The 19,663-nt window shown below is 33.0% G+C and overlaps 1 protein-coding gene across 1 annotated transcript in view; it reads right to left on the bottom strand.

Annotated features, from left to right (window-relative positions):
* SI (sucrase-isomaltase) overlaps window positions 1–9,364 on the bottom strand; it is a 98,121-nt gene extending 88,757 nt beyond the window's left edge. The window contains exons 1-4 of the mRNA XM_036850835.1: window positions 9,247–9,364; window positions 7,875–8,011; window positions 6,144–6,261; window positions 5,740–5,849 (exon numbers count right to left, since the gene is read on the bottom strand). Coding sequence (XP_036706730.1) covers window positions 5,740–5,849; window positions 6,144–6,261; window positions 7,875–8,011; window positions 9,247–9,364 — 483 coding nt within the window. The remainder of the gene's footprint in view (window positions 1–5,739; window positions 5,850–6,143; window positions 6,262–7,874; window positions 8,012–9,246) is intronic.
* Between the last annotated feature and the right edge of the window lie 10,299 nt (window positions 9,365–19,663).

A 19,663-nucleotide genomic window follows, 5' to 3' on the forward strand; every position in this document is an offset into this window, starting at 1 on the left:
GTCTCCTGCAGAGGCAGGGGGTGGCTGTAGCTCACCATGGGGACAAGGACACTGGCAGCAGAAGTTCTGGGAAGTACTCCTTGGCATGAGCCCTCCCAGAGTCTGCCATTAGCCCCACCAAAGAGCCTGTAGCCTCCAGTTCTCAGTCACTTCAGGCCAAACAACCAACAGGGAGGGAACTCAGCCCCATCTACCAGCAGACAAGTGGATTAAAGTTTTACTGAACTCTGCCTACCAGAGTAAAACCTAGTTCTACCCACCACCAGTCTCTCCCATCAGGAAGCTTGCACAAGCCTCCTAGACGGCCTCATCCACCAGAAAGCAGACAGAAGAAACAAAAAGAACTACAATCCTGCCGCCTGTGGAAGGAAAACCACATTCACAGAAAGAGAGACAAAATGAAAAGGCAGAGGACTATGTACAAGATGAAGGAACAAGATAAAAACCCAGATAAACGCTAAATAAAGTGGAGATAGGCAATCTTCCAGAAAAAGAATTCACAATAATGATAGGGAAGATGATCCAGGACCTTGGAAAGAGAATGGAGGCAAAGATTGAGAAGTGCAAGAAATGTTTAACAAAGACCTAGAGGAATTAAAGAACAAACAGACATAGATGAACAATACAATAACTGAAATGAAAAATACACTAGAAGGAATCAATAGCAGAATAACTGAGGCAGAAGAACGGATAAGTTACCTGGAAGACAGAATGGTAGGCTGCACTGCCATGGAACAGAATAGAGAAAAAAGAATGAAAAGAAATGAAGAGAGCCTAAGAGACATCTGGGACAATATAAAATGCACCAACATTTGCAATATAGGGGTCCCAGAAGGAGAAGAGAGAGAGAAAGGACCCGAGAAACTATTTGAAGAGATTATAGTCAAAAACTTCCCTAACATGGGAAAGGAAATAGTCACCCAAGTCCAGGAAGTGCAGAGAGTCCCAGGCAGGATAAACCCAAGGAGAAACCAGCCGAGACACATGGTAATCAAATTGACAAAAATTAAAGGAAAAGAAAAACTATTAAAAGCAACAAGGGAAAAATGACAACTATCATACAAGGGAAATCCCATAAGGTTAACAGCTAATTTCTTAGCAGAAACTCTACAAGCCGGAAGGGAGTGGCATGATATATTTAAAGTGATGAAAGGAAAGAACCTACAACCAAGATTACTCTACCTGGCAAGGATCTCATTCAGATTCGATGGAGATATCAAAGCTTTACAGACAAGCAAAAGCTAAGAGAATTCAGCACCACCAAACCAGCTCTACCACAAATGCCAAAGGAACTTTTCTAACTGGGAAACACAAGAGAAGAAAAAGACCTACAAAACAAACCCAAAACAATTAAGAAAATGGTAACAGGAACATACATATTGATAATTACCTTAAATGTGTATGGATTAAATGCTCTAACCAAAAGACACAGGTTCACTGAATGGATACAAAAACAAGACACATATATATGCTGTCTACAAGAGACCCACTTCAGACCTAGGGACACATACAGACTGAAAGTGAGGGGTTGGAAAAAGATATTCCATGCAAACGGAAATCAAAAGGAGTAGCAATACTCATATCAGATAAAATAGACTTTAAAATAGAGAATGTTACAAGAGACAAGGAAGGACACTACATAATGATCAAAGGATCAATCCAAGAAGAAGATGTAACAATTATAAATACATATGCACCCAACATAGCAGCACCTCAATAAATAAGGCAAATGCTAACAGCTATAAAAGAGGGAATTGGCAGTAACACAACAATAGTGGGGGACTTTAACACCTCACTTACACCAATGGACAGATCATCCAGACAGAAAATTAATAAGAAAACACAAGCTTTAAATGACACAATAGACCAGATAGATTTAACTGATATTTATAGGACATTCCATCCAAAAACAGCAGATTACACTTTCTTCTCAAGTGCACATGGAACATTCTCTAGGATAGATCACATCTTGGGTCACAAATCAAGCCTCAGTAAATTTAAGAAAATTGAAATCATATCAAGCATGTTTTCTGACCACAATGCTATGAGATTAGAAATCAATTACAGGGACTAAAACGTAAAAAACACAAACACATGGAGGCTAAACAATATGTTGCTAAATAACCAAGAGATCACTGAAGATATCAAAGAGGAAATCAAAAAATATCTAGAGACAAATGACAATGAAAAAACGATGATCCAAAACTCATGGGATGCAGCAAAAGCAGTTCTAAGAGGGAAGTATATAGCAATACAATCTTACCTCAAGAAACAAGAAAAATCTCAAATAAACAGTCTAATCTACACCTAAAGGAACCAGAGACGGAAGACCAAACAAAACCCAAAGTTAGTAGAGGGAAAGAAATCATAAATATCAGAGCAGAAATAAATGAAATAGAAACAAAGAAAACAATAGCAAAGATCAATACAACTGAAAGCTGGTTCTTTGAGAAGATAAACAAAATTGATAAACCTTTAGCCAGACTCATCAAGAAAAAGAGGGAGAGGACTCAAATCAATAAAATTAGAAACGAAAAGGAGAAGTTACAATGGACACTGCAGAAATACAAACATCATAAGAGACTACTACAAGCAAATTTATGCCAATAAAATGGACAACCTGGAAGAAATGGACAAATTCTTAGAAAGCTATAAGCTTCCAAGACTGAACCAGGAAGAAATAGAAAATATGAACAGACCAATCACAAGCACTGAAATTGAAACTGTGATTAAAATCTTCCAACAAACAAAAGTCCAGGACCACATGGTTAAAGCGAATTCTATCAAACATTTAGAGAAGAGCTAACACCCATCTTTCTCAAACTCTTCCAAAAAATTGCAGAGGAAGGAACACGCCCAAACTCATTCTACAAGGCCACCATCACCCTGATACCAAAACCAGACAGAGATACTACACAAAAAGAAAATGACACACCAACATCCCTGATGAATATAAATGCAAAAATCCTCAGCAAAATACTAGCAAACAGAATATAACAACTCATTAAAAGTATCATACACCATATCAAGTGGGATTTTTCCCAAGGATGAAAGAATTCTTCAATATACACAAATCAATCAATGTGATACACCATATTAACAAACTGATGAATAAAAAACATATGATCATCTCAGTAGATGCAGAGAAAGCTTTCGACAAAATTCAACACCCATTTATGATAAAAACCCTCCAGAAAGTAGGCATAGAGGGAACCTACCTCAACATAATAAAGGCCATATACGACAAACCCACAGCAAACATCATTCTCAATGGTGAAAAACTGAAAGCATTTCTTCTAAGATCAGGAACAAGACAAGGATGTCCACTTTCACCACTATTATTCAACATAGTTTTGGAAGTCCTAGCCATGGCAATCAGAGAAGAAAAAGAAACAAAAGGAATACAAATTGGAAAAGAAGTAGAACTGTCACTGTTTGTAGATGACATGATACTATACATAGAAAATCCTAAAGATGCCACCAGAAAACTGCTAGAGCTGATCAATGAATTTTGTAAAGTTGCAGGATACAAAATTAATGCACAGAAATCTCTTGCATTCCTATATACTAACAACGAAAAATCAGAAAGAGAAATTAAGGAAACACTTCCATTTATCCTTGCAACAAAATGAATAAAATACCTAGGAATAAACCTACCTAAGGAAGTAAAAGACCTGAACTCAGAAAACTATAAGACACTGATGAAAGAAATCAAAGATGACACAAACAGATGGAGAGATATACCATGTTCTTGGATTGGAGGAATAAATATTGTGAAAATGACTATTCTACCTAAAGCAATCTACAGATTCAGTGCAATCCCTATCAAATTACCAAAAGCATTTTTTACAGAACTAGAACAAGAAAAATTTTAAATTTGTATGGACACAAAAGACCCCGAATAGCCAAAGCAATCTTGAGGAGAAAAACGGAACTGGAGGAATCAGACTCGCTGACTTCAGACTATACTACAAATCTATGGTAATCAAGACAATATGGTACTGGCACAAAAACAGATCAATGGAAAAGGATAGAAAGCCCAGAGATAAACCCACACACCTATGGTCAACTAATCTATGACAAAGGAGGCAAGGATATACAATGGTGAAAAGACAGTCTCTTCAATAAGTGGTGCTGAGAAGACTGGACAGCTACATGTAAAATAATGAAATTAGAACACCGTACACAAAAATAAACTCCTAATGGATTAAAGACCTAAATGTAACACCAGACACTATAAAACTCTTAGAGGAAAACAAAGGAACAGCACTCTTTGACATAAATCACAGCAAGATCCTTTTTGACCCACCTCCTAGAGTAATGGAAATAAAAACAAAAATAAACAAATGGGACCTCATGAAACGTAAAAGCTTTTGCACAGCAAAGGAAACTATAAACAAAATATAATGACAACCCTCAGAATGGGAGATAACTTTTGCAAACAAATCAATGAACAAAGGATTAATCTCCAAAATATATAGACAGCTCATTCAGCTCAATAAAAATAAAAAACAACCCAATCAAAAAATGGGCAGATCTAAACAGACATTTCTCCAAAGAAGACATACAGACGGCCAAGAGGCACATGAAAAGCTGCTCAACATCACAAATTATTAGAGAAATGCAAATCAAAACTACAATGAGGTATCACCTCACACCACTTAGAATGGGCATCATCAGAAAATCTACAAACAACAAATGCTGGAGAGGGTGTGGAGAAAACACTCTTGCACTGTTGGTGGGAATGTAAATTGATACAGCCACTATGGAGAACAGTATGAAGGTTCCTTAAAAAACTAAAAATATAACTACCATATGACCCAGCAATCCCACTACTGGGCATATACCCAGAGGAAACCATAATTCAAAAAGACACATGCGCCCCAATGTTCATTGCAGCACTATTTACAATAGCCAGGTCATGGAAGCAACCTAAATGCCCATCAACAGACAAATGGATAAAGAAGATGTGGTACATATATACAATGGAATATTACTCTCAGCCAAAGGAATGAAATTGGGTCATTTGTAGAGATGTGGATGGACCTAGAGACTGTCATACAGAGTGAAATAAGTCAGAAAGAGAAAAACAAATACTGTATATGAACGCATATATGTGTAATCTAGAAAAACAGTACAGATGAACCAGCGTGCAAGTCAGAAATAGAGACACAGATGTAGAGAACAAACGTATGGACACCAAGGGGGGAAAGCGGGGGTGGAGGGTTGTTGTGGTGGGATGAACTGGGAGATTTGGATTGATTTATATGCCCTAATATGTATAAAATAGATAACTAATAAGAACTTGATGTATAAAAAAAAAAAATTCAAAAAAAAATCATGACTAGAAGTGATATCAGTAAAAAGAACTAGAGATTGTGTCACACTGATATAGAACAATTAACATCTTTCTCAAATTAAATTTTAAACTAATCTTTTATCACAGTCTTTAGTTGAATAACAAAAATTACTAAAGTTTTTTGAGTGTTTATTATTCTCAGGACACTGTACCAAATATTTTACATTGACTATATTATTAAATTCTCCAAAAACTACTGCCAGAGAAAAATTTATGTTATATTTGAGTAGACCGTCTCAGAGAAGTGGAGTAGTGAGTCTAAACTAGTTCTTTGCTTTGGAATAAATATTTATTAAGAGGGAAATATCTTGTTGGGGTGAAAAGTATATTCATAACGTGTTTTATTAATAACTTTTCTTTAGAAATCTCAAAGACCAAACCTTGAACCGGAAACGCCTGGGTGTCTGACTTTGAGTTGTGAGGAGAACAGTGTTAATGTCATTTCCAAATAGTGTTGGTGAAGGTATCCTGTTTAATTTGGCTTCAAGTCCTTAAAGAAAGAAAAAAAGTTTGCATGAATTATGACTTTATTTACAAAGATTAATAAGTATTAAATATTTTCACATTTTCTAATTTTCTTGCCTGTCACATATAATGACTTTTTTTTTTTCATTTGGAAGATACAATCATGCAAAAAATGTCCTCAATATACCAATTTGAACATTTTTGTCTACATATTTCCCATTTGATTTTATTTAAGATATCTTTCCAAAGAAAATTTTTAAATGTACTTTTTTCATTCAACTTAAAATATGTTGGATCATCATGATAGAACGCTTCTCACCAGTATTTGTTGATGTTGTTCCCTCAGCATTATAGCCATGGTTATCTACGAAGAAGCACCAAGGAATAACAGAATTATTCCATGGCCTCCAGCAGCAACCTCGAGCTGCACAAAGTGTCTGATAAAACATTTATTAAAGGAATCATGGGGTTAGTATTGTTGTCATATGGGTCAATCTCTATTTTTTAAACATACACTCATTCCAATAAATGTCTGAATGAATGTTTAAAAAAAAATCTTATTTCTTCAAATATATAATGTGCTAAAATATCATTTATTCGTTTGTTCCTTTCACTTGGAAGAAATGTAAATATTTGATAAATTGAATCAATTAGACCCTATCAGAGACTGATGTTCTGAGTTGTGATTTATCAAATTTACATATCAATACACATTATTGTAAGCTCATGTTATTTTAAAGGTTCCTGCCCTCTACATAATTACAGTCTATTCTGTTGTCATGTAGTCAATGCAGAAGAACTAAAATATTTATTGTGTACCAATTATGTATCAAGTTGCAAGTGAGGCTATAAAGATGAAGATATAGCCTTAAACTTAAGCCTACATAAAATGTTTAAGGTAGTTATTTCCAGAAAATTAGTAGTTCAATATGATTTAAACTAGTTTATGTGCCAGTTGTTGCAACATCCAATGAATAAAGTAAAATACTAAATTCTCAGTAATTTTATGATCTATATGGAAAGATTATATGAAGTGGAAGAAAAATTATATATGTTTATAGTAAAAGTTGAGTCACATGGTGCTGCTGTGTGTTAACATTGGTATAATCAAAAATCTATTTAATATTTAAATTTAATAGTGTGACATGTTTTCATAATTTGAATGCTTGTGAGCTTTTTCTTCTTGGCTATTTGCCTTGAAAAAAATGTTAAAAGCCTCCACTTTTACCAGCTGACAGTATACATGTTAACTTCTCTCCTATTTTTAACATCAAATTAAAATGACATCAGGTACACATACACACACGCGTGCACACATACACATGCAAATATGTATATTGCAAATGAGAGCAAATGGGAGCTGAGCATTTTGGAGGGTCATTACGTAACAGAATCTAAAGTATGTGTGACTTTTTGATATAGACATTGCAAAATGGGAATACACACACACACACACACACACACACACACACAAATTCACTCATTGACATTTTAATCCCACACAAGTTATGAAGACCAAGGGAGAGTCAACTAGGGTTATGTGAATCCATTCAGTTACACTTACTTTTCTCCATTTGAGCTCCTTCTCCCCAATTTCCAAATAATAAAAATAAATAATTTTTAAAAATTAGAAGAATCAATGTTACTTTGTTTTCCACAGACTATTCTTAATGTTATCATCACAAATACTTTAATAGAATGTAGATATCTTTCTCAAATGTTCTATATTGTCAAAGGTTATACATTTTTTTTAAGAAGTAGATTGGAGAGGATAGAATTTCATGCAGATTTATAAATTTAACAATAGCTTGTTAAGCATGGGAAAATATTAACTTGTTAATTTGAATTGAAAGGAAGTACAGAAAAGCAAGCTCAGTAATTTCCATTATCTCTCATCTGTTCATACATAAATACAATAAAAAGAAATGCAGCCTAATTAATGGCTAGAGTTTTAAAAATATGGAATTGATCCAATATTAAATAATTATCTTAATATAATTATCATACTATATATCTATTCATAAAAATATTAAAGACTTTTGTTGCAGACCTTTGTTGGAAATTGTTCTGGAATGCAGTTTATTCTCTCATTGATAAGATCATTTAGCACACTTGGACATTTTCCTGAACCAGGATACACAGTGGTTGTGCGAATGGTAGCAGGGGTTGAAGTAGAACCACTGACTTCTGGGAAAGAAAAAGGTCAATAAAAGAAAACATGGTTTTAAATTAATTTTTCAAATTTTCAAGTAACAAATACATTGAAAATATTCATAAATGTATATATAATGAAAATTAACATAAACTTTGCATTAAAAAAACCCCACAAATTCAAGTCCTAGTCACCAAAAGGGAAAGATCTAAATGATATTTAAAACTGTCATAGCCCTGTTGACTGTTCCTTCAGAGAATCAAAATACATTCACAGGAGGTCTTGAGGTAGATTCAAAAGAAAACAAAATGTATATTCCCACTGTGCTTAAAAATTGTGTTTTAGAGATGAAGAAAGAAGGTGGAGAAACATCGATGGGGAAAGGATGTAGAGAAGGAGACAAGAATTAAAGCAGAAAAGAGAAGATTAAGAGGAAGAAGATACTTGAAGTGAATAGAAGAGAAAGCAGGGAATAATAAAGAAAGCTAAATCCCAGCTCTGTGTAATAAAGAGCGACTTTCTAGCAATCAGAGATGGGGAAGATAAATTTGATTGCTTCACAATGTAGCGAGATTTCAGTTTACTAAAAGAAGGTAAAACAAGAGACCAGAGGCAGCAGAAAATGCTAACTACAGTTAGATTAGAAGATAACTTGCAATATTTTTCCAATTCTGATTTAGTCAAGACAGAATGATGAAGAAAGAAAAAGTAGATTAGGTGGATCAGAGTGGCATGTATCAACCTTAAATCAGGATAGAAATATTCAGAAAAAAAAAGATAAACGTTTCAAGCCTGTTTCATTCCTGCTACCTGTTTTTCTCATACAACGTCTCTCTTCTTAATAAAAAATTAAGCCTATGACAAAGAGATTATCCCCCTAAATTTCCCCCCCACCTCCCTGCAGGTGTCTGAAACCCAGAGCAAAACCCCACTAATGAGATTTCCTACTGGTTAGAAGAACCTCACTGGTAACTATAGATGATTATTCCACTGTTCATTAACATCCTGATCCTTTTGCCTCTTTGCTACTTCTTAAGGACACAATATGGGGAAGGTCATTAATATCAAAGCACATAGATTCCTTAATTACAATGATGCTTCACTGAAAAACCTGCAATATAATGGATAGAAAAAGTTGGAGTAATTGTGTAACTTACCTGAGGATCTTCATGCATTTCACCTCATATAGATTACTTTTCAAAATCCATAATTATTATGGAGTAAACTTTACCTCAACCTCACTATAATAAGTATTTTCAATATTATTTACCTTCAACAGCAGGTGTGTTAGTTGCTAAAACAGCAACTAGGGCAATAGCAATTATTGTAACTATAGCAAAGAGGACAATCAGAGAGATTTCTAATCCAGTAAATTTCTTCCTTGCCATCTAAAGAAAGAAAAGGAATATATGTTTGAAATGTAGAATATACAACTACAGTAAGTGACCATTATTAATATAAAATTATACACATTTGGTTTTTTTGTCTACTAAGCATAACAAAAGCAGAGAGGCAGACAGCTCTATCAGTTTATAATCTAAAATAATACACATTGGCAAAAGTGTAAACAACACATGCAGTTTTAAGTAAAAAGAATGAATTAGTGATGCACATTATGGTAGTACACTAAAATGAAAATACAAAAGGAAAAAGATCTCCAAGTAGGTGCATCTTGCTCTCTCATTTTAGAGCACTTTTTCAAGTCAAAGAAAGCTTATGCTTGCATTATGTTCCTTAATTCCACAACAATTGTATGAAGGAGATGCTGTTATTCACATTTTACTCATTAGGAACTTCAGGCTTAGAGAAAATGTTATTTTTTTCAAAGTCAAAAAATCCAGTTCTTCGTACTATAACTATTGTTCTCCAATTCCAACAGTGCTTTCTTATAAGGATATCGTGGAAAAGAATATAAATATAAATATGTGGTAAAGAAAATAAATATAATTATATAAAAGAGTACAATATAAAATGTTGTAAAATATATATATACACCACACACACACACACACACACACACACAGATATATATATACACACATACATATGGTATATATTTAGGAGTTGTTTCTTTAAAAAAAAAAAAAATTAAACTACATGCTCTCCAAGTTCCACCTTTAAATAGCAAATAAAGTATACCAAACTCTCATATCAAAAATATTCATTTCAGATAACATTATGCATCTGAGTTAGCATCCAGAGGTGCCTAAATGTAGGTAGGGAAGAGCTCTTCTCTAGTAATTATCTTAAAACTTATTTGTTTAACTTAGTTTTGACCATACATCTCTTATCTCTCCTAGTCTTTAAGTTTCCATGGCTTTTCTGTATTTTATGTTTTTATATGTTTTAATTCAATGGCACTTACCTAGATAGAAATTCAGAATTTTCACAGTAATTGCTCTTATAGATTGCTGGTTTTAAAATAAAATTTTTTGCCCTCTCATACCAGTCCCTCCTCCTGTAGCTATCTATGTCAGTTCATATACTCAGTTGTTCCAACCTAAAAACTTCTTTTCCCTCTTTCATATCTTTCTACCACATTAAATCATTCAACAAGTCCTGTTGATTCTACATCCAGAATATTTTCAGAATTATACCTTTATCTTATCCCCACCAATGAAATATCTTTTTTTTGAATAACATGTCTTCTTAGTAAATGCTGTTTAATCTTTCTTCAATTCTTCCACATCTGTTCTTCTGGGTTAGTTCCAATTTATGCCCAGTTCAAGTGCCATGTCATCTGTGAATGTTTTCCTACTTTTAGAAGCAGAGTTAATCTATCCTCTTCCCATTTTACAATAGCACATAGTATATCTATTGCAATTATTTAAACATGTGTTAATTTCCTCCATTGGATTGTTATATTCCTAATAGCAAGAATCATGAAAGTAGTTCAGAGCCTGACATCGAATAAGTACAAGCTCAATTTTTAAAATATACCTTATGATTGAATGTTTAAAGATTAGCATTCAATTTTAGCATATGATTTCCTGTTATAGCTATGTAAACTGTTTATTACATCAGGAATCTTCAGAGAACCTGAATGAATGTAAGCTAAATTTAAATAAAGTGACATGATCTAAGCAGCTGTTTAGAAAATGAAACCCACTTGCTCAATGTTATGTGAGAAACAACACAGTTGCATTTAATGTTTAACTTTAAATAAGTTTAACTATCACTCAAAGTAATTTCACTTTGAGATCAAAAAGCCAATAAAAAGGATTATGCATTTCTTTTGTTAAGGGAAATCTAAGAAAAAGTGCACATTGTCCTGAAGCTAACCCTCTTTAAGCTAAAAACATCAGAATAAAATTAATGTACCAAAATTAAATTATTCACATGAGTACTTATAAATGATCAGTACTAAAGTTGTTCATATGCTGTAGGTGGTAATTACAGTGATCGTATTTTGGATAACAGTAATTTTAAGCAAAATATTTTTGGGGAAATTATATACTGATGTCCTTTCTCTGTATATTTATTTTCAAAATGAGTAATACTTTATTAGATGTTAACTTGATGACTGATCTTTAAAAGATCCGCTACAAAAGATTAAATGCTTTATAAATGTAGCATTCTATTCTGCATATATATTTTTCTTAAATAAAATATATTTAATCATACCTAGAGTATTTCTTTAAATTTCAAAATATTTTTGATCTTTATTTTCATCTATATAGAGCAATTCAACTAAACTTGCTATGATCTTACTTGAGTCTGACAAAAATTGTAATGAAGAGCTGGGCAAAGAAAATATTCTATCTTTAAAAAAATTTAGAAATGTTTTTTCCTGTTTTAGTACGAGGGGCTATATATTTAAAATGGCAAATGAAAATATGTTATAGTTGCTATTTTAAACAAGTGCAGATAGGCAGGAATATTGCTAACATGAATTAAAGGAACACACAATTACTTGGAAACACAAAAGTAACAAAGACATATGATCGGTAAACTTACCTTATTTCCTAGTCTGGTCTTTTTGCTCTGCTGTACCAAAGTTGGGCGAGGCTGCCAAAGTAATGATCAGGGAAAACTGCTCAGCTATAAATTGAGCTACTCCTAATGTTTTATTGCACTCTCACCAGCCTATCAGTATTTAATAAACTTCTGCTCACGTGCAGTCTAAAAAAACCTTAACCCTGAAAACAGCTTGTGTAAATATCTCTCTCTAGTTAATTAGAATCTAGTTAATTAATAATTGTGCTCTCAGATGCTCTTTGATTTCTGGAAGCTATGAGCTAGCTTAAGAACATAAAAGTACTTATTTATATTGGTTTTTTCTCTTTTCAAAATTGTATTTCTTCTACTATTTGGATGTTGTTTTAATTACTGTTTTATCTCATTGTGTGAAATTTAAACTCTCACTGGAAAGTGGAAACATATTTGTAAGCTAGGGTTTGAAAAACATTTGCAGAAACTAACAATTAGCAGATAATATTTCATAAAAGGCAATAATTAAATAAGTTATCTCCTGTGTCTTATTATTAATCTTAAGGCTGAAGAACTGACAAAATCTGCAAGAATGAAAGGTAAAAGTAGAGCTATATGAATAAGTAATACAGAAATAAAATCAACACTTTATCTATTTATTAGTTATATCACTAATTTTATTATCAAAAATTATAGTGTAAATACAATTTCATACAGAAAAAAATGTGCTATCAATTATACTGCTGGTTTAAGCTAGAATAATGTTTAAGAGCAAAGGACTTGATATAAGAGACTTGGGTACAAATACCAGCTGTACCACATATAGCTGAGAAACTCTGGGCACATTTGCTAATTTTTTCAAGCCTCAGTCTCTTTATCTACAAATTAGAAATAAAAATACTTATTCATAGGGTCACTGTGAGAATTATATGTGCTTACATAGTCTATTACCGTTATTACAGCTCTGCTACCACAAAGAGTACAATTTGACTCTGAAACAGTTAGTACTTGAGTGCTGCATATAATCTGGGCACTACCTTTTCAAAGGAATATATATTAAAATAATGTGGTCATATAGAGTAGAGTGACTAGTTTTTTGAGGTATCCTGAACATGAGTTTAAAGAGAAACAGTGAAAGAAGCAGATGTATGGAGTACTGTTAAGACCCTGGGGAGATATAAAGGAGAACTTCCAGTATAGAAAGAGCAGTGATATGGAAATAAGATAAGAATCATTCTAGAATAGTCTCAACAGGCAGAACTAAATCCAATGTAATAGAAATTTTAAGTGATTTCCTCTCTATTCACAAAGCACATAATTATACAAGTGGAAAATCTCATTAAATCAACCCAAATCTTCTAGAACAAAGATATGAATGTAGCCAAGTCACAGTATATAAAGTCAAGGTACAAAAGTCAATAATGTTCCTACATAAAAGCAAAGAATGACTGGAAACTGAAACTAAAATATAGATAGACAGATAGGTAGATAGAAAGAAATAGATATAGCTATAAATATTGGTTGGCTGAAAAGTTTGTTCGGGTTTTTCATGTTACGGAAAAACCCGAACAAACTTTATGGCCAGCCCAATATTTAGAGAGTTATAAGTGAATAGATAATTTATGATAGCATGAAAAATAAGTACTTGGGTATAAATCTAACAAAATATATGTAGAATCTCTATTCTGAAAACAGCAAAATGTTGATGAAAGAAGTGAAAGAAGGTCTAAATAAACGGAGAGAGAAACCATATTTATGGATTAGAAAACTCAATATTGTTAGGTTCTTGTTCTTAACAATTAGATCTATATATTCAATATAATTTCAATAAAAATCCCAGAAAATAGATATAAACAAGTTGATTGTAAAATTTTCGGCATCTGTGTTTATAGCAACTTTATAATTTCCCCAAACTGGAAATACCTCAGGTATCTGTCAACACCTGGCATATGTATACAATGACGTACTACTCAGCAGTAAAGAGTTATGAATATTGAGTCATGCAACAACATGGATCAACCTTAAAATTCAGGTTTTCGCTGCAATTTCAGTTTTCTGACTGTTTCAAAACAAAGTAATTAATTAGCAGTTTGTCCACCTTTCTTCCCCTTTTTTAAGAGTAAGAGCAAACACTCTTTCCAGTTTCCGACATCTTTGAATTGAAACTAAATTTGTGTCAAGTTTTAATTAGTCATCTTTTAGATTTTCTTTTATGTGTAGACATATTTTAAGTGACAGTTTTTGTGCTATTTAAAAAGCTTCATGTGATTTAAAATTTTTATATCTTCAATTTTGTGTCCAGATTTCCCTCTCTGGTGCCATGAGCTGGGCTTTGATTTGATTAGTTCCTTTTGTTCCCTCTGTTCCATACATCCCACCACCTTAGTTCTGGTTCTATTCATTAACCTCACCAATAGGGAAGCAATGTGTTCATGAATTGCTTAGAAGGTAAATTTAGACAAAACCCCAATATAAGGGTACTCAATTATAGATATAGGGAAATTATACACAGCAATGAAAAAAGGCATTTTAACTTAAAATATATTGTTTTTCTTTAAAAGCAATTATGAGTTTTAAAAATTTTACTTATTAATATACAAATTGTACAAACAGTTAAAACTTAATGAAGTAAAATAACAGAAAAATTGAGTTGGGTAGGCAATAGGCAAAAAAAGTTGTAAAAACCAAGAGTGAAATTAAACCATACCTGGTGATTGACACTTTCAGTAATCAGAACATTTAAGTACTCTCTTCATGGACTTTGCTGTATGTATTTCAGTATAACTTATGTATATCAAACATACACTTTAGGTTAAAAGTTATATGATTTAATATGCTAGTTTCATGTATTGCTGGCCAGCAGAATGCAACAGAAGAGAAAAATCTGATTTTCACAGTGATGATGCAGAGGTACTAAAAAACCCTGAATTACCAAAAATGTCCTATTTCTTTCAGAGGCCTATGAAAAATCTAGAAGGAAAATGGCCACATGGGGAGAGGAGAAGGGATGTAAGCAGGTTCTAGGAATTGTTAAATTTGTTTGAGTTGTTACCTCTAGAAGCTGGAAGTAGGTAGAATAGATACAAATACAAAGAGAGAAGCCAAGGTTCCTGCTTTAAGACACATATGAAACATTGAATGAAAAGGAATTTAGAGGACAATGTAAGGAGCTAGAGGCCAGCACCATAAGAGAGACCATGATTAGTGCTGGTATCCCAGTCTAATCACTCACTGATAAATTGCACAGCTGACTCTCCAGTTTTTTTAGCTCTAGATATGGCTATTCCTCTAAGTTTTAGACCCAAGTTTCCAGATAACTCATCTTCAGCAGATCTAAATCAGAACTCATTACTGTTTCCATCAAGAGCATTGTTTATCTCTCTGTCTTAATATCTCCACTTTTCTCCAAGTCATGAAAGCTCAAAAATTTCAGATCCTTTTTGTTCGGCATCATATGTAGACATTTAATTCTGTAAGTGCTTCTCTCTCAATATCTTATATGCAATCCTTTCTTTACTGCTTTACTGCTGCTGCTGTAATTTATAACTTCAAACCTACATTACTATAATTCTTTCTTAACTTGTCTTCCAGACTCCAGATATTCTAATTCTCTCTCTTTTCCCTAAAGTATCCACCTACATCTCCCCAACAAAATAATGTAACTTGTTTTAATCTCAAGGCAGTATTCCAGTATCACATATTGCCTGGAGATAAAGATCTAAACTTCTTAATCTTATATTTAAAACTCTAAATTTGGTGTCTGTCATTTCATCTTACATCCTCAATCAACCCACTCTCCTGCCATATCCATCTACTAAGCTCTTCCATTTTCTTACTCTCACATCTGTGCTTATTTGGTCCAGAAGCTATATTGTCCTTCTTCAATATAAATTTTACCTATCTTTCTAGTGTCAGTTGACATCACTCTTCTTCCAAAGGGACTATTCAAATTTTTCTACTTGCCCTTAAGAGCATTAATTAATATCTCCCCATTCCCCTCCATAACAGTGTATTTTATACTTGTGTTACAGTACTGTCTTAGTTTATCTCATATTACAGGTATCCATGCTTGCTTATATTGCCCACATGAGACTGAGAACATTTAGAGAGCAAGGACAATGTCTTCCTCCCCTTTACTTAATTCACAATGGTACACACTACATTTTATGAAGCAAGATATAGCAGTGACTACCAATTGTATACCTATATCGATTCTCCCTTGTCAAAGCCAACCAGCCAAAGACCACCAGGAACATGACTGAACTCAAACAAGGAAGGGAAAGGTGTCTCAGACAAAGTTGGGAGGGGGTTATTATAGGATTTGGACTTATGCTAAGTGACTACAAAGAGAAATTAGAGAAGGGGGAGGGACTAGGTCTGGATTGGATAATGTCCAGAAGTGAGGGCAATTCAACAATTAAATATCCTAATCCTTGTTCAGGAGGTGGGAAGAACAAAATGGAGCTGGGGAACATCACTGGTAATACACTCAAAGTCAGTTTTTGCAGCAACAATATGGTCTACTTAAAAACATTGTTTATCAGTATCACCAGCAACAGAGCCAATTTTTCATTTTCTCTGTGTTCTCTCTTTTCTTCTTTTAGTGGCAGAGAACCCCCTAAATTTATTAAGTACAAGCATATCTACAGACTAGATTTTCCAGTCTCTCAGATGTTGATTTTGATGACGTAACTAAATTCTAGTCAGTGAGGTGAAACCAGAATCCATGCATGCAACTTCCACCTTACATTTTCAAGAAGAAACTGCTTGCCCTCCACATCCTCTATTTAATTCTTTCTATGAGCATGTGGTTCTGTAAGCCAGCTTTGATCATCTGTCCCCAGTGGAGTAAGAAGTTAGAAGACATTTAAATTCCTGGATCATCTTGTGAACCAGAGGAACCTATCCACCCTATCATTAACCTTCCTCTGAAATGTTGAATGAGAGAGAAGTAATCTATCTGCTTTGAACCAGTGAAGGTTTGACCGTCTTTATTAGAGCACTTTATACACATCCAATACAGATGGTAAGAATAGAAATTGGCTATTGAATTATGAATTCTAATGATAAAATGTTAGGAGTGTCCACTATAAATCAAGAGGTTGCTAGTTGGATTATATGTATTATCTATTACCTCCTTTCAGTTGTGTAGATTGCCAAGTTGTAGATTTTTACAAATCAGGAAACTATATGCATACATATCCTGCATAAATATCTAGGACTAATAAAAAATAATAAAATCTTAAAAGGACTAATAGAATCACTATAAATTGATTGCCAAAGGAAATAAAATTCGTTGTTACTTTATTATTCATGCTTTGCTATTTTGGGGGGAAAGGTTTTGTTTTTGTCAAATTTGCATTCTTGAAATGTGAACAGTGACTTGGATGGGAAGGGCTGGTTCATTTCAAATATAAGTTCTCGAAGAACTCCTAGTAAGTTAATTTTCAAAATCCGTCATTTAATCATCACTGGAAAAAATCGACAAGATAGACTGCTATTATTAAATTTCAATCATATGATAGTAAAAAAATATTTTTTCTGTGTAATATCAGTCTATGCAGTTCACATAAAATGGAACTAATAAAAATGAATGCCTGAAAATAATCTTTCTGATTATTATTGTTTGCATTGCAAATATCATTGAAATGAAATAAATATCAAAATGATATTTAGTTTATGAAAACAGTCCTAAAATTTCCAACTTATTAATAATTTTCTTGACCCTATTTCCATATTTTGATGCTAGGGAATTTATTGTAGGAAAAACCACTTTTTGATGATGGAATATTCATTCACATATTGGAAATAGCCAATAATAAAAAAGACTAAGTAATGAATTAAAAGTAAACAGACCATGATTTCTTTTGAATGGCTACTTAATGTATATATTCCTGCAATAGTAGTTCCATGCATAACAATAAAGAAAAATAGAATTAAAGTGACTAGAGGATGCTCTAAAATTAATCTGATTCCCTTAGCACTGTGAGATTTACCTACTTTAAATAAATATTTACTAGAGAATTAAAGCCATTTTTCTTTGGCAAATAAAATAAGAACACTGAAGCCAGCTTAGAAACTTAACTTTCTAAATCCTTCTGAGGTAATTACTATACTGTTAAGAATAATTAGTAAAAATTGCATAGAACTCTGTGTTTAACAAATTTCCAATTCTAATTCTATAAAGGTTTCAACAATGACAGTAGTTTCTCAGTGAAACATAGACTAAACATTTCAGTTTCTTATTTCTTCACCCATAATGTAATTCACAAAATATTTATTAGTTGGCAATTACTAAAAGTGAATTTTAAATCAATTTAAATACAAATTATTTGAAGGTAATGAAGAACCCCAATGAGTGAGCATCTCCAAGATGTAACCTTTCTACATTTTCAATTAAAATTATATCAGATATTTTCCAATATTCATTTTAGTATTCACCTATATCAGAAATAGTTTCATGAAATATAAGTTTTTAGGAGGAAAATATAGACTCAAAGCTCATTTAACTCATAAGTTTTCCAAGCTAATGAGCAACCATTGAACTAAGAAATTCTGCCCAACTCTAATATTCATATTCACTACATTTTGATAATTTTATGACATTCTTTTTTTTTGACATCTTTATTGGAGTATAATTCCTTTACAATGGTGTGTTAGTTTCTGCTCTATAACAAAGTGAATCAGCTATACATATACATATATCCCAATATCTCTTCCCTCTTGTGTCTCCCTCCCTCTCACCTTCCCTATGACCATTCTAACCTATTGACATGTTACTAAATGCCAACTTTGCATTAAGGAGGATAAAGTGATGAATGGTACTCCCATTTCTACAATCACTGCCTCATAAAGTATGTGAGACTTTGCACTGGGTACAAAAGTCTTAAGTTATGAAACTCTTTATGACACAATAGGAAAATTGTCAAATTAAAATGAGAAAACAGACCAAAGAGATAACATTTTATATTATTAGCAACCTTCTCTGATGTTTTCAGAATATACAAAACAAAGTTTACAATACTAATATTGTAATTATTTCTTCCAGAATGTCTGAGAATCTATACCTACAATATAAAGTAAAACTAATAGTTGGGGTTAATTTTAGGTTTGAACTACATTATTTGAATTACATTAAAAGAAATTCTAAGCCAGGAAAATTCCATGTGTTGCATGTCACCTATAATACACATATCTAATTAACTGCTCTGCTCTTTCCCAAGTAACAGAGGAAAACAACTCAGAAAGCATGTAATGCTTTTGATAGCCACAAGGTTGCTAGCATGAAACTGAAAACTCCTTTCACCAAGACATATTTCATCAGCTTCTTCCATGAACACTGAGTTGCTAAGAATTTCTACTTTCTGATAGGTCAATTTTAGCAACACGATTTCTTAAAAAGAAGTTTGTTTTACTTACACTTCAAAATGTGGAGATTCTAACTTCTGCCTGGAATATAGAAATCTGGAAAGATCATAATGCTACCACTTTTTAAACAACAAAAAACTTAGCTACTCTGAAAAACCACACTTTTCTTGAATTCGCTGGACAGTTGATGGTTACAGGTAAGTTTAATAACTTGAATCTAAGTTAGAGGAATGCAAGGAGACACAGGACCCAACTTTTGCTTACCTAGATTACATGGACACCAATGCCATACAAACCAGTAAGGAGAATTCAGCTAAAATTTGTAATGAATTGTTAGAGGCTGTGTGTGGCTATCATGAGAATAACCCTGCGAGCCAAAGACACAAGGG

The sequence above is a fragment of the Balaenoptera musculus genome, chromosome 4 (assembly GCF_009873245.2).
Source record: "Balaenoptera musculus isolate JJ_BM4_2016_0621 chromosome 4, mBalMus1.pri.v3, whole genome shotgun sequence".
Lineage (NCBI taxonomy): Eukaryota > Metazoa > Chordata > Mammalia > Artiodactyla > Balaenopteridae > Balaenoptera > Balaenoptera musculus.